Genomic DNA, 13,939 nt, shown 5'->3' on the forward strand with positions numbered 1-13,939 from the left:
TGAAGTTTGCCAACATCTGAATGATTCAGAGGAGAACTGGGTGAAAGTGTTGTGGTCAGATGAGACCAAAATTGAGCTCTTTGGCATCAACTCAACTCACCGTGTTTGGAGGAGGAGGAATGACCCCAAGAACACCATCCCCACCGTCAAACATGGAGGTGGAAACATTATGCTTTGGGGGTGTTTTTCTGCTAAGGGGACAGGACAACTGCACCGCATCAAAGGGACGATGGACGGGGCCATGTACCGTCAAATCTTGGGTGAGAACCTCCTTCCCTCAGCCAGGGCATTGAAAATGGGTCGTGGATGGGTATTCCAGCATGACAATGACCCAAAACACACAGCCAAGGCAACAAAGGAGTGTCTCAATAAGAAGCACATTATGGTCCTGGAGTGGCCTAGCCAGTCTCCAGACCTTAATCCCATAGAAAATCTGTGGAGGGAGCTGAAGGTTCGACTTGCCAAATGTCAGCATCGAAACCTTAATGACTTGGAGAGGATCAAAGAGGAGTGGGACAAAATCCCTCCTGAGATGTGTGCAAACCTGGTGGCCAACTACAAGAAACGTCTGACCTCTGTGATTGCCAACAAGGGTTTTGTCACCAAGTACTAAGTCGAAGGGGTCAAATACTTATTTCCCTCATTAACATGCAAATCAATGTATAACTTTTTTGAAATGCGTTTTTCTGGATTTTTTTGTTGTTATTCTGTCTCTCACTGTTAAAATACACCTACCATTAAAATGATAGACTGATCATTTCTTTGTCAGTGGGCAAACGTACAAAATCAGCAGGGGATCAAATACTTTTTTCCCTCACTGTAGATGTGTCTGTTGTAACCCTGTTTGCTGCAGACATTTGTTATTCCTGAGCACCCGTTCCAGCCTAGAAGAGCTAAAAACAAGACTGGCATCCTAAGAGATCAGGTGTCAGGTTCTTTAATAATAAAGGCTTGCCTCAGGCATTAGGGCTACGTCCCCAGTCTTCAGTCTGTCTTCCCTATAAAGATTGTTGAATTATGAAGTGCAAATTCCACACAGAGAAAAAGTACACTAGGGATCATATACATAACACACACACACAAAAGTATACACCCCTTTTCAAACTATTGTTATATATTTTTTAACTATATATTTATCTACACATCTTACCCTGCAACTTCCAAATTAAAATATATCCCAGAAACTTGTAGAAAATGTATTTAAATAAAAACTGAAATAGCTTGAATGGATAAGTGTCCACCCCCCTTGTAACAGCAATCCTAAATTAGATCAGGTTTAAACACATCACCTTTTAAATCTCACAAGTTAAGTGGCCTCCACCTGTGTTAAATTGAAGGCTCCCTCTGTAGTGCATTTCAAAGTAAAGACTTAACCAAGAGCACCAAGGAGCTTTCAAAAAACCTAAAAAGTTCAAAATTCGAAGTTGTTGAAAGGCACAAATTTGGGGATGGGTTTATAACAAAATATCGAAGGCCTTGAATATCCCTTGGAGCATGGACAAGATGATTAATAAGAAGTGGGAGGTGTGTGGCACCAACAAAGACCCTGCCTAGATTAGGTGGTCCCTCCAATATGGTGTGCAGATAAGTGGAACAAATCCTACTTTTAATGCATAAAACACAGACGGACATACATACTGTACATATACACACTTCTACAATTTACTGTGGAAAGAATGTTATTCTTTACCTTGGGGAGACTGGATAGAGAAATATTACATTTCCCGTGATTAAATACGGACAGGAAACTTGAGACATTCAGTTAACTCATGCTGAATTTCACCCAAATTTCAATATTAGCGCATAGATTAATACAAATATGTGTTACATTTGGTGTTTTCATAATTGATCATTTCCACATTCTTTTATGCTGGAGGGGAACAAGTAGACAGTTGGTTGAACAAAAAAATTGAAGCAACAAAAAACTAAAAAAGACACCAAATGTATCTCAAATAAGAACATGGTGAATAGGTAATTCTTTTATTCTCAAAATCCCATCTTGAAATCAGCTAGATAATCAACAAGAAAAGGTGCACATAATGTTTTAATTGGCTGTGATTCCTATGATTAAGACTAGGGCTAGACTAAATCAAATTGTTGACATTGCAAATTGAAAGTTACAAAGTTGCATATTACCACAGTTTGATTTAGTGCCTCAAGTACTCAGACCCTCACACAGTTTTCACATTTTGTTGCTTTAAAGCTTGCAGTCATGACACTTTGAGGTGAGAATTTATGTGTGTAATATACACAACTGAATCCAAACATTCAAAGCTAAAGCAAAAAAAGATTGAATACGATATAAAATTGGAAAAGTCATGATATATATACATTGCATAAGTATTCAGACACTTTGGTGTGGCAAACCTAAATGAATTCAGGTGCACAAAATGACCTTAACATTTAACACGACTCTCTGTAATAAATGTCAGAATAAAAACACTTGTCTCTGTGACGTTCCTTGGTCAGGCCGTGGATTTCAAACAAAGACTAAAACATGAAGAGCATGGTGCTTTTAAAGCAAGTCAGGGATACAATTATTGAAAAGCACAGGTCTAGGGAAGGGTACAGAAAAACATCAAAATCTCTGTTTATCCCTGTGACCACAGTGTGCTCAATCATCAAGAAATGGAAGTTGCATTGTATCACCCCAGACACTGCCTAGATCAGGCCATCCCACTGGGAAGGGATGTCACTGTGGATTCTCTTTAGGTTTTGCTGATATTTACTGTAACTTATCTTACCCTAAAAAGTCTTCAGTGTGAGCATTTAAGTTTTGACTAAGTTATTAAGTTTAAAAAAATGTGTATGCATCATTTTGAAATTTCACACAATTGGACACCATAGGAAGGATGTGAATTGCTTTACAAGGCACTATATAAATAGTAGGATGTGGCTGCTAACAATAAATGAAACCTTGGCAGGATACAGAATTGTACTTCGATATTCATGGGTAGGTCTACATTTTTATTTGGTCTAGCCCTAAGAGTTAATAGACGACAGCACTTAGCAGTACAGGCTACAATATTGAATCTTAAGCTTCATCAAAGAAAGAAGGTAAACAATAAGAAAAAAAAAACATTTCCATTTGCATAGGAAAGACTTGTTTATGCTGAAAATAAACAGGTACAACATGTTTTTTCAACAAAATATTCCAAAACCAAACATCTTTATTTTTTAAGCATTTTTGATTGTTTGTTGGTTTCATTTTTTTTAGTATTGAGTATTAGGCTATTTGATTATTCCATCGGTAATAATAGACAAAAAAACCCCACAATGCTCACTCTAGAGATTGCACAGTGCTTTACTTCCCGATGTTTTATACTGTGGGGTAATGCTGATAAAATGTCAATCCTTTTCATTCGGATTTGAAAAATGCTTTTGCACATATCCTGTATATATAATCTGGTGAAGATATAAACATCAAATTGCGAGGGTTAACAGTAAGCAGAAAGTAGAAAGACAACTCATTTGGTAAAAAAATGTTTAGCAACCTCTTCTGCACGAAAGAGTGAGTGAGAAACACAAGTGTACATGAAATTGATGTGAGCACTTTAATTGATACTGGGAGAACAGCCTCAAGCCTTGTTGCTTCATCGACCCTGCAACAGTTCTATATTATTTTTATTTTTGCATAATAAAAGTCTTTCAAAAAAAAGTTTTATGCGCGCCAACCTGGGGCTGCTATGTCAACACCAATTAGACTCTTGGGATGTCACTGACAAGTTTCTGCTCTTAGCCAACTGTTCGGGGGGAAAAGGCTCTATTAAAACACAGCTCACAAGTGCCATTCTAATGACCAATCACTGAATCTCTGGGCCCAAGGTACAACATGTTTTATTAGCATGACAACATTTACAGCAGTTTAGTACCCCTGATGAGTTTCAAAACGTGAAAAGTAAGAGACAGCGATAAAAAGATCTTGTTGCAAGAGGATTGTAGCTGTTTTCATTATGGACCACACATTCACACTAACAGACAGTAGTCAGCAGCACAGTGTCAAGTCTTTCAGTTTGGCACTACAATGCAGTACCACAATTCAGAATAAAGATTTTGGTATGTGGCTGATTGATAGTTATAGACCCGACCTATATTAAACAAACATTTCAATGTCATTATGATACAAATGACAAAAAGAAGATTCCAAATTCCAAAATATTGTGCAGTATTTATTTTTTTATTAGAGACTGTTGTGAAGATATAACTTTAAGACAATTTCTATTTATTGTTTTTAGTACTTTACCAACATTTTGCACTACAATGAATTCTGTTAATGAAATCGACTGGGCTAGGGTTAGAGTCTGTTGTAAACACACTTCCGTGAAGGTTAGGGTTGTGTGTCTATTGTGTAGCTTTCTATGGGCCTAGCTTCAAATTTAATGCTGAGCAGGGTTGGGGTTCAGGTTATTGTTAAAGCTTAAAATTGAGTAGATTATCGATTGATGTAGTACAAGTAACCTATGTACAGTGTCAGCTCTCTGTCTAACTCATTTAGACATTGCTATACCAATCCTACCTTTTGCTACACAAATTAGATTTTGAGTTGCAGTATTGCTGCACAGATTTTCATTTTCATCCCTACCTTATATGAGTGCAAATCAGAGGGACCTTTGGTTTTCCACATATTCAAAATGCTGCACAATTGTCACAACTTATAACTGCCGCAATTGCCTCAGCTGACTACCTACAGCTGTCACAATCTTTAATATTGTTATACAAGACAAAGCTCACTGAGATGCACCATGTGATTTTCAAAAGTTTCCTGAGGGACAGAAAAAGCAGATGGCAGTCTAAAACCCTATTAGACATTACACAGCATATAGTAACAAGATTTATCTCACATCGTAATACAAAATTACAGCCCACCATATTCTCAGTCATGCACTTTGTTACATGTCTTTAAAGCACATAATAATTATAACCACTTACTCCCTGCAGTACTGTGCACTACTGCATAAACACAATACTTCATAGTATGCAATCAAATATTACGCCCCATTACTCTCTCTTTTAGGTGTATATATGGCTAATTGTTTACAAAAATCATGTAGTTCTTGTGTAGCTTACAATGTATTACATAAAACTTAATTAACTATTAAATAGATTGTTTTTCTCTCTAGTTTTACTTACACTGTAGTCATGCAGCAATAATGCATTTAAACAAATAGCAGAAGGAACAGAACTCATCCCGACACTTAAAGTGGGATAGTACATGATACCAGAATAACACCTGCACCCAAAATGTGCATTTACAGTATCTTGAAGTGTATCACAAAATATTTTACCTGGATTCAAGTAATAAAACAAAAATTCTTCCACAGAGGTAAGATTTCCACTATAAAAAGAACATCAAGTTCAGCATATTCTACGGCAGTGTATTTCTGCTGGAATAGCAAGGACATGATTACCATTACAAATTTTTCCTGTATCATAGGAATTCCACCAGATTAATTTTTACGAGAGCTTCTACACAACCCTATGACAGCAGTCCTTCAGAACAGTGCACAGACAATGTCCCTAGTAGGTCACAGGAATCTTGTCCAAGAAAAATATATTTTTTTAAAGCCTTATCATAAATGCTTAGCATATACATAGTCTACATAGATAGAGACAGATAGATGTAGAGATGCACAAATAAATAACATGGGGAATGAAACCTAAACGTTCATACAAATGGGAAGCATAAAACTGTAGATCCCATGTAATTATTATGTATTATCCAATTTAGTTAATGAAGGCATTCTGAGCTACACAATGTAGTATTAACTTAGCCCCAGAGTAATGGTGAATATGTAATTTAGTAGGGCAAAAAATGCAGTGATGGCAACTGATACCTCGAAAAAACCTGTAAATCCTTTTAATATCACATACCTTCATTTACACTACATGGGGGGGGGGGGGGGGGGTCACTAAAGCGAATTTATTATTTTCCAAGACCTGGAGAAATACAAGCCTCTGTTCCCATCACTGTGCTCTAGGAAAACATATTGAAACATAAACACACACACACTAATAATGGTCAGTCTCTAGCCTATCTCTGTGGTTAATGGCTGCAGAGACGCACAATGATGTGGCTGCTGTTTAATGAGCCAAGGCATAACACATTTGAATCAAAATGCAAAAACAATCAGTGGCGTTTAAAACTGAAGCAGCGAGATGACCAAAGGTAGGGCAAACATTAAGCAGTGAATAAGCTAAATAAAAAATGGTAAATGTTTAATGTCAGTTTATTAAGCTGTGGTCAGCAGACAAACACTACGTTTTAAGACTCCTTACTTTCTTGCTTCAGAGAGCAGCAGAGCTGACCAAACCAAACAAAGATGGAAAAGAAGAACAAAAAGAAAACCTAATTTACCAAGTGGAAAATAACAGAAACGTGATTGTACAGCCACCTAATGCGGTGAAGATAGCCTTTAGATGAACAGAACAGAATATAGGCTAGAAGTACCAGCCAGTGTGGATCATTAGTTCAAAGTGCACTAATCTCTCCATTTGATTTCTCCCTGAAGGAAAAATACTGACAAATCTGTTGCATGATGACTTAAAAGAATATGGAAAAAGATGTCTGTCAATCAAATAGAATCTGACATGATACAGAGCTCAGTTGAGAGCAAGCCAGGCCTCTCTCTCACTATAATGAATAAATGACTGCTCAATCTTTAAATGTAATACACTTTGAGATAAGTTATCGTCTGAATACCTTGAGGGTCATACTACACCACTTCAAACTCAGAATCAGGATCAAAAGAGATACAGTACAAGCTATAGCACAGCAAATGGGTCTGAACCATTTCCATTTTTATCAGCACAAACCCCTGCTCTTTTGATATCAATAGTCAGATTAATCCTAATATAATTTGTTAGAAAATCAAGCATCACAAGGTTGTGTAATATCTTAATTTAACTTTTTCATTGCTGGCTATATCTCCCTCAAAATATAGCAATTGTGCATTCAACTGAAACATTTATTTAAATATCCATCTCAGGCTTGAGGGGTTCTGAGAAAACTGGCAAGCACATATTATTAGTGTGAAGAAAACAGTCAGGTTTCACCTCTATTAATCACATGTATGCACATTTATTGGAAAATGTCTTCTAATCATTTTGAAGAGGTGCAATATAGTTTAATTAGGACAGTAGTACTTTAACAACATTTTTATTTTACAATTATAAATTAATCAGACTATACTTAATGCATACAGTAGCAGGACTCTCCCCCCCCCATGAACAATGTTATTTGTTTAGCTTACTAATTTTTAATAGCACAACAAATAGGGAAACACTAACAGTGTCAAAGAGCAGACCGAATGACTGGGAAAGCTCATCTGTCATTCTCACACAAAGGCGCATATCTGTACTATGTACACTGGATTTCAGGACTATATTAATGGTGCAATTCCTTATATTAATGTATAAATAGTTATTACTTCATAAATAGTTAAATAACTTAACCTTCAGGCTTCTTCATAAATAGATCCTCAATGTTTCATTTCTCTGTAATTGATTCAGAGAATTTGAAGACCCCATTGAAAAATTAACATTAGTATTAACAGAATACATTTCATTTTGTACAGTAGGTGCCGACACACAAGTCAGGCATCACCACTTCACTGAACCAGGGACTTGATTAAATAAATGGGGTGCACATAAATAACATGCAGCAAGATAAATGTGTAATAGTTTGCTTATATTATTTAAAGACAAATTACAAGCGTATGCGTGCAACAACCTTTAAGAGACACTAACATAAAATCAGAAGCATGTCTTTATCAAAATGATAATCTGACTAAAGTAAAATACAGATCAACAGGCTAAAGCACACTAAAAATGTCCATGCAACCTACCTACAGCAACACTGCGGTTCCTAGGAATTAAATAGGAGAACTGGTCAAATAAAACTAATTTCTGACAGTCCAAAAAGGTGCACAAGTCACGTTCGAGTCTGCATGTCTGCCCGGATCTGCGCTGCCCCACCAATGGGATCGGTGGGATACTGCAGATCTGCGCAGAACTGCGGAAAGCTGCGCTACAAGAACGCGACCACCCGCAAACAAATGGGCGTGCCTCAAGAAGACACGGCCAGGTACTGCTTAGTTGTCGAATTGCCAATAAATCAGGAATAAGTGCTCAATCGACTGGTTTGTCGCATGTCAAGTATTTAAATAAAAAAGCCACACTCTGGTATTGTGCCAGGTAGACTAGAGGACTGACTTGCACAGGTCCTGGCTGCAAATATTGCACGACCATTGCTGTTAGTGGAGTGAATGATCCTTTCCGGGCGGGAGACAAATGCATCTACTAAGCAGCTCTTGCAAGTTATTTAGCTAAATGACAATCCTCGTTCTCGTTCCTGCAATTCAAATGGTGAAAACTAACGTCCATTTTCAGGTCTCGTTAACAAACTAGCCACCAGTATGAGTCACACACGTCTAGTTCATCGCATCATGACACCCCCCCATTGCAACTGCTGCAGTGTGGATACCAACGAGGCCAGATCTGTGATGTTTGGTTAAAGCTGTGGGCGGTTTCTTTATATTTGTCGTCTTCATGTGCTGAATTAATGCACAGGGGGGGACAAATTAGGGCCAGGTCTCCCTCTTGCACTTCTGGTTGGGATTACAGCAGAAACAGCAGGCAGGCAGGCAGGCAGGCGGGCTCAATTTAATTACACCTACCTTCTCCCTTCACTTTTCCCAGATCACTCCCATGCACAGCGGACCCCGGAAGAGTGCCTATCCGGTTCAACATTCACGAAGAAGACCGGTATCCACAATGGGGGAATGTGCAAAGGCAGCAGGTTGATGTCAAGAGAGAAAGTACGCTGGCTTTCTGCTTAGTTGGATGCCAAATTCCTAACTCCTGTCAATGGCATGATTGGGGGCGGGGGCGACACGGCACAACAATTCGACGGCAGGCAGGAAACGTCATACGTCAGCACGCTGTGCGAGCGCGCGCGCGCATCGTCCCCTATAGGGCGCGTTGCTGTAGCGCAGATGTGCGCAGCTGTGCGAGGCTCCACCAATGGCATCGCTGGGATTGTGCAGATCTGCGGAAATATGCGTAACAAAAACGAGACCTCAGAACTTCTTCCGCAGAATAGTGGCGGCGGGGGCAATTACGTGTAAGTTTTTATTTTAATTTAATTTTTTTAATTTCATATAATAACTAACTTTGAAAACCCACCAGTTTTATTTCACATTTTAATTAGTGAATTAATTTCGATTCAAAATAACGCTTCCTATTTTCGAAAACGAGTACCGGTATACGTGACATCACTGCCCTCGCCCACTTCCTGTGTGTGTGTGTGTGTGTGTGTGTGTGTGTGTGTGTGTGTGTGTGTGTGTGTGTGTGTGTGTGTGTGTGTGTGTGTGTGTGTGTGTGTGTGTGTGTGTGTGTGTGTGAGAGAGAGAGAGAGAGAGAGAGAGAGATATCCATCTTCCATGCATGGCACCTGCTCTGAGCCTGCCATCATTGTCTGAAGCTCTGCTGCTGCTCTTGTCTTGATGTAGTCCACCTTGCTGCTCTTTATATAAGTGGACTTGAAGCGAGGGTCGAGGAAGGATGCCATGTCCATGCCCAAGGCCATGGAACAGGCATTGGCTACTCTCTTTCCAACAGCAACTGCACAGTCAGTCTGGGGATCTTTGACATTTCTTTCTGTGAAAAATAAAAGTAAATACGAATGATCACATTTACCATGTGAAGAAGTGTTGTCAGTTTAAAAAAGCCGTTCTTTCAGTCCCCATGACTCCAGCCCTAGGGCAAGCAACTCTCCCGAATGGTCTGGGAAATAAGCCGTCTGCAAACATCTACTCTTCAGCTCCCAGTCATTGGTTTTGAAATGTACAGTCAGGGCAATGTAAGGCTCTGATGTGCTGGCAAAATGTGCCATGTTTTGGATCTCCCTCTCCCAATTTTTCACGGCATTCGTTGTACTTCTTAGGCAGTGCTGTTTCACTGAAGTATTTTCAGGTAGGCAATACAAACGTTTTGACCATGTTTTTAAATCCCTCCTTTTCCACACTGAACGGAGACCATGTCCTTGGCAATGTGCACAGTTATTGATTCCATAAGTTCCTTCCATCGCTTGCTTTCCTTGTCATATGGGCATCCGCTGGAAAATGATGCGGCCAGTGTACTTTGGTTCAAACTTTTAGGCCTTGCACCGGAGGATGCAGCAGGTGTGTTTCTTTACACAGTCACCGTATTCAACAACATGACACGTTTTCAGGTCATTGAAAAGGTTACTTGTGTTTCCTCCTCTTGCAGCGATAACCCGCTTCCACATCTTGCAAATTACGTTTCGCTGTTCTGTGTCAGTTGTCTTGAAACCAAACCACACTATTGATGATGTTGCACCTTTCTTCGGGACAAATTCACTGGGGTCACTTTGCTGGGAAGTTTCACTCAAACTACTCTCCTCTATCTCTTCATTCATTGTGCATTTCTCATGTTTGTTTGTTTCTGTCAACATGCAATACACATGGCACAAACCCCACTGAGGGGGAACTGCAGGAACTGCGCCATCTCTGATGTCAAGGTGCGTGACTTCTGGGAGGGCTTTGAGGTCCTCGCCATTGAGTGGTGTAGGGGGGTGGTGTTTGCTTTTATTGTTGTGTGTTAATGGCGGTGTGCATGCTTGGTGTATTTGTGTTAACTTCGGTGTGTGTGAGTGTGTCGACTGTGTGTGTGGAGAGTGACTGTGTGCGTGTATTTGTATGTATTTCTGTGTGTATGTTTACTGCAGTGTGTTGTGTATTAAGTGCTTTGTGTGTGCTGTGTTGGCAGAGCGTCTGCAGGAGGATGATGGGCAACCCATGGTGCTGAAGCTGAAGGACTGGCCTTCTGGCCAGTTTTTAAAATAAATCTATTATAATGCCCCTTATCTAATTAACATTAGCGACACCCAATATAATTAGAAAGTACAATAAATGTTAAAATAATACGAACTAAAATATACATTTGTTGTATCTGTCATGTGTTCTACCCCGAATCCCCCATTGCTAATTCACCTCCTGATACTGTGCTAGTGTGGTAGAACCCAGGTGCGGAGAAGCACAGCGTAGTCAAAAAGGCGAGGCTCGACGGCCAACAAACACAACCCACGGGAGCAGAGAAAGAAGAGTGGTCGAGGGGGCAGGCAGGAGGTCATGCAATCGGACAAACATATCAGAAGGGGCAATCCAAGAAGTCGAAGCAGGTAAGCAAAAAGTCAAATGGATATAGCAGGCAAAGTATTAGGAATGCTTAGAAGTAACACTAGGAAGTAATCAAGACTTAACAATAAGTGTTTGCAGCCGAGGGCTTTAAATAAGAGAAACAGTGGGGGCTGAAAACTGTGGGAGGTGGTGCTGGGCCAATGGAAGGAGAGGGAAAGGATAGCAGTGGATGGAGGAGCTGAGCGAATGACAGTAGTGTGTTGATCAGGAGCGTGCACCTAGTGTTGAGCAATGTTCGGTTAAAATTCAGGGGACGAGGACCTCTGATGGCGAACAGTGGAAGTGTGGAGGCAGGATGACACAGCTAGCCTATTTCATACAATAGAAAAAACATGAACTGTCAGCAGTAGGCCAACACTAGATATGTGCCCGAATGTGCATCAGTTTTCTCCCTCCCTACCTCAACTGGTGGTGTGTTTTCACCAGAAGACATAGTTTAGCTGTAGAGACCAAACACTGTCCTATTACTAACATTTAATTTCGTAAACCCATTAACAACACGGTCCTGTTAGGACAAAAATGCCTGGTCACAATTGCCAGTGTCAGTGTCCTCTCTCTGCATCTGCCAGCACACAAAAGTGGCCTCACTCAGCCTCACACGACCGCCTCCTCGAGCAGCCACGGACAATTCAGGAAGTTAGTTCTGTCAAACATGAAGTGATCGTGGCTGAAGCCCAGGCACATATGGCTGAGACAGAGGCTACAATCCTGATGGCCCGAGCTCGACATGAGTCGGGTGGAAACACATAAGACTGCTTTGACCTTTGGAATATTTCTGGCCAAATTTCCTCTGTTTGATCTGTCCTAGTTCTTCTTTTCTCACTAATAACGTGTTTCTACATCCGCAGGTCTCTTAATAAACAGGATAAACTTTTACCTGGTTTCTGACGTGGCTAGAATGGCCACTTGGCCAAAAAGTCTCCCTGGATAAGGGCCTCTGCCAAGAAAAAAATAAATAATAATAATAATAACTGGATCCGATTGATATAGTATTGACTCTTAGTGAAGCACTGCCCTCTGCTGGAAACTCTTGTATCCTTCCATGTGTTTTGGTGTCTTTGTGTGTGATTTATTTCCAAAGAAGGACTTGCTTACAGGACAACTGCCATTCCAATAAGAAACCAAGAAGAGTGTAGTCTGAGAGTAGAACGCTTCTCATGGAATTTGTACATAGAAAGCACATAAATGCAAGCTATTAATCAATAATTACGTTCCTAAACTAATCATCTGTACAATAGATATAGCAAACAAAGTAATTCCCAAAATTAGACTAAGACAGAGAATAACATGACAAGAACCCAGAGGTCCCAGTAAATCATATTCAACCAACTAGGTGGCTTGTTATAATATATACATAATGTCCCTTGATAAAAATCTTATGCTTTTTACTTTATATCCAATTTTTCAGTCCATAGTATAGCAATTCCACATTCAGTAGGTGGACAGATAAACTCAACAAATAAATGCTCAGCACATGATGGCACTGTCTCCTTATCAAGAGCGCCTTCGAAACATGTATTCCAGCTGTTTCTGTGAAGGTGAAAAAAGTGAAATGTTGAAATGTTCAGCAGATGTGGCTTTCTCAAAAGCATGGCTACTTAACTGATCGAAACGTTACCTAAAGCATAATAATCAATAACAGTATTTCAAATCCTCTCTCAAATTGAGACTGTATTCACTTAAATATATATTCAGTTCCATATTGTGAAAGGAAATGCTCCTGTTTCATTATTATTATTATTTTTTAAAATGTACATATAATTACTCCTGGAAAACCCAGAAATGTCTGTAATCCAACAATTGTACTGAGATTGAACATGTGAGTCAGGATTAATTGTGGCACCTATTTTAGATTGAGTTTTAGTTTTTAATCACATTTTAGTGATTTCATCTGTCACTAGTTTTAACTAGTATTAGTTGACAAAAACTAATTTTAGTCACATTTTAGTCAATGTATTATTATTTTTTACTTAATTATCACCATTATGCATTATGTCTGATGTCAGATGTTTACATACATAGTAACAGACACACACATACTAACATGCCGTAATTAAATGATACGAATGAGAGTGTTTGCTGTGCCATCATCCTCCTTTGTCCACTAGACCTGTGTTTGGGACCAATTAAACTCGGAACAAATCTAGCGTTTGAATGAACTTGTCCAGCTAAAACTATAACCATCCAATTGCTTTCGGTCTAGTAATGAAAAAGGATCAGATAGTACTCTGAGCCAAATATAAAGACTGAATTGACCGTGGGCAAACTTTCCATCATGCAAAATGCTGTATATAAATAATAAATAACTGGGTCATTCACTAATTGTTTTTCATTTTGAGTTTTGCTCCTGTTCTCATGTTTAGTGTGAAGCAGGGAAGATACCATGTTGTGTGTTTCAAACAGAGCACATGTGATGACATAAAACTTTTTGTTTGTTTGTTGGACAGTAGGCCTATATTGTACAAAAAATGAAAAGTGTTGCAAGAAAAGCATACAAACACACGGATGTTGCAATGTACCATAAATGAACTCCTGAGGAATTAACACAACAATTAATGCAGTTTGGCTATTAGTAAATCCTTTTCTCTGTACCAAAGCATTGATTTCGAATGAGAGACAGAAAAAAGGAATTAATCCCCACTCTCTTGTGTTAGACCCTTGTGCCTAACAATAGTACCGATGGTGAAATTAAATGTAACATTGCAGACTGACATGTGTGC

The 13,939-nt window shown here is 39.3% G+C and overlaps 2 protein-coding genes across 4 annotated transcripts in view; one reads left to right on the forward strand and one right to left on the reverse strand.

Annotated features, from left to right (window-relative positions):
• mapk9 (mitogen-activated protein kinase 9) overlaps positions 1–8,902 on the reverse strand; it is a 25,476-nt gene extending 16,574 nt beyond the window's left edge. For all 3 annotated transcript variants that reach the window (XM_066716844.1, XM_066716845.1, XM_066716843.1), the window contains exon 1: positions 8,676–8,902. The gene's annotated coding sequence lies outside the window, so the exon portion shown is untranslated. The remainder of the gene's footprint in view (positions 1–8,675) is intronic.
• cngk (cyclic nucleotide-gated potassium channel) overlaps positions 7,947–13,939 on the forward strand; it is a 26,641-nt gene continuing 20,648 nt past the window's right edge. The window contains exons 1-3 of the mRNA XM_066716294.1: positions 7,947–8,083; positions 8,698–8,816; positions 8,974–9,121. Coding sequence (XP_066572391.1) covers positions 7,947–8,083; positions 8,698–8,816; positions 8,974–9,121 — 404 coding nt within the window. The remainder of the gene's footprint in view (positions 8,084–8,697; positions 8,817–8,973; positions 9,122–13,939) is intronic.

Source organism: Amia ocellicauda, chromosome 11, assembly GCF_036373705.1.
Source record: "Amia ocellicauda isolate fAmiCal2 chromosome 11, fAmiCal2.hap1, whole genome shotgun sequence".
Lineage (NCBI taxonomy): Eukaryota > Metazoa > Chordata > Actinopteri > Amiiformes > Amiidae > Amia > Amia ocellicauda.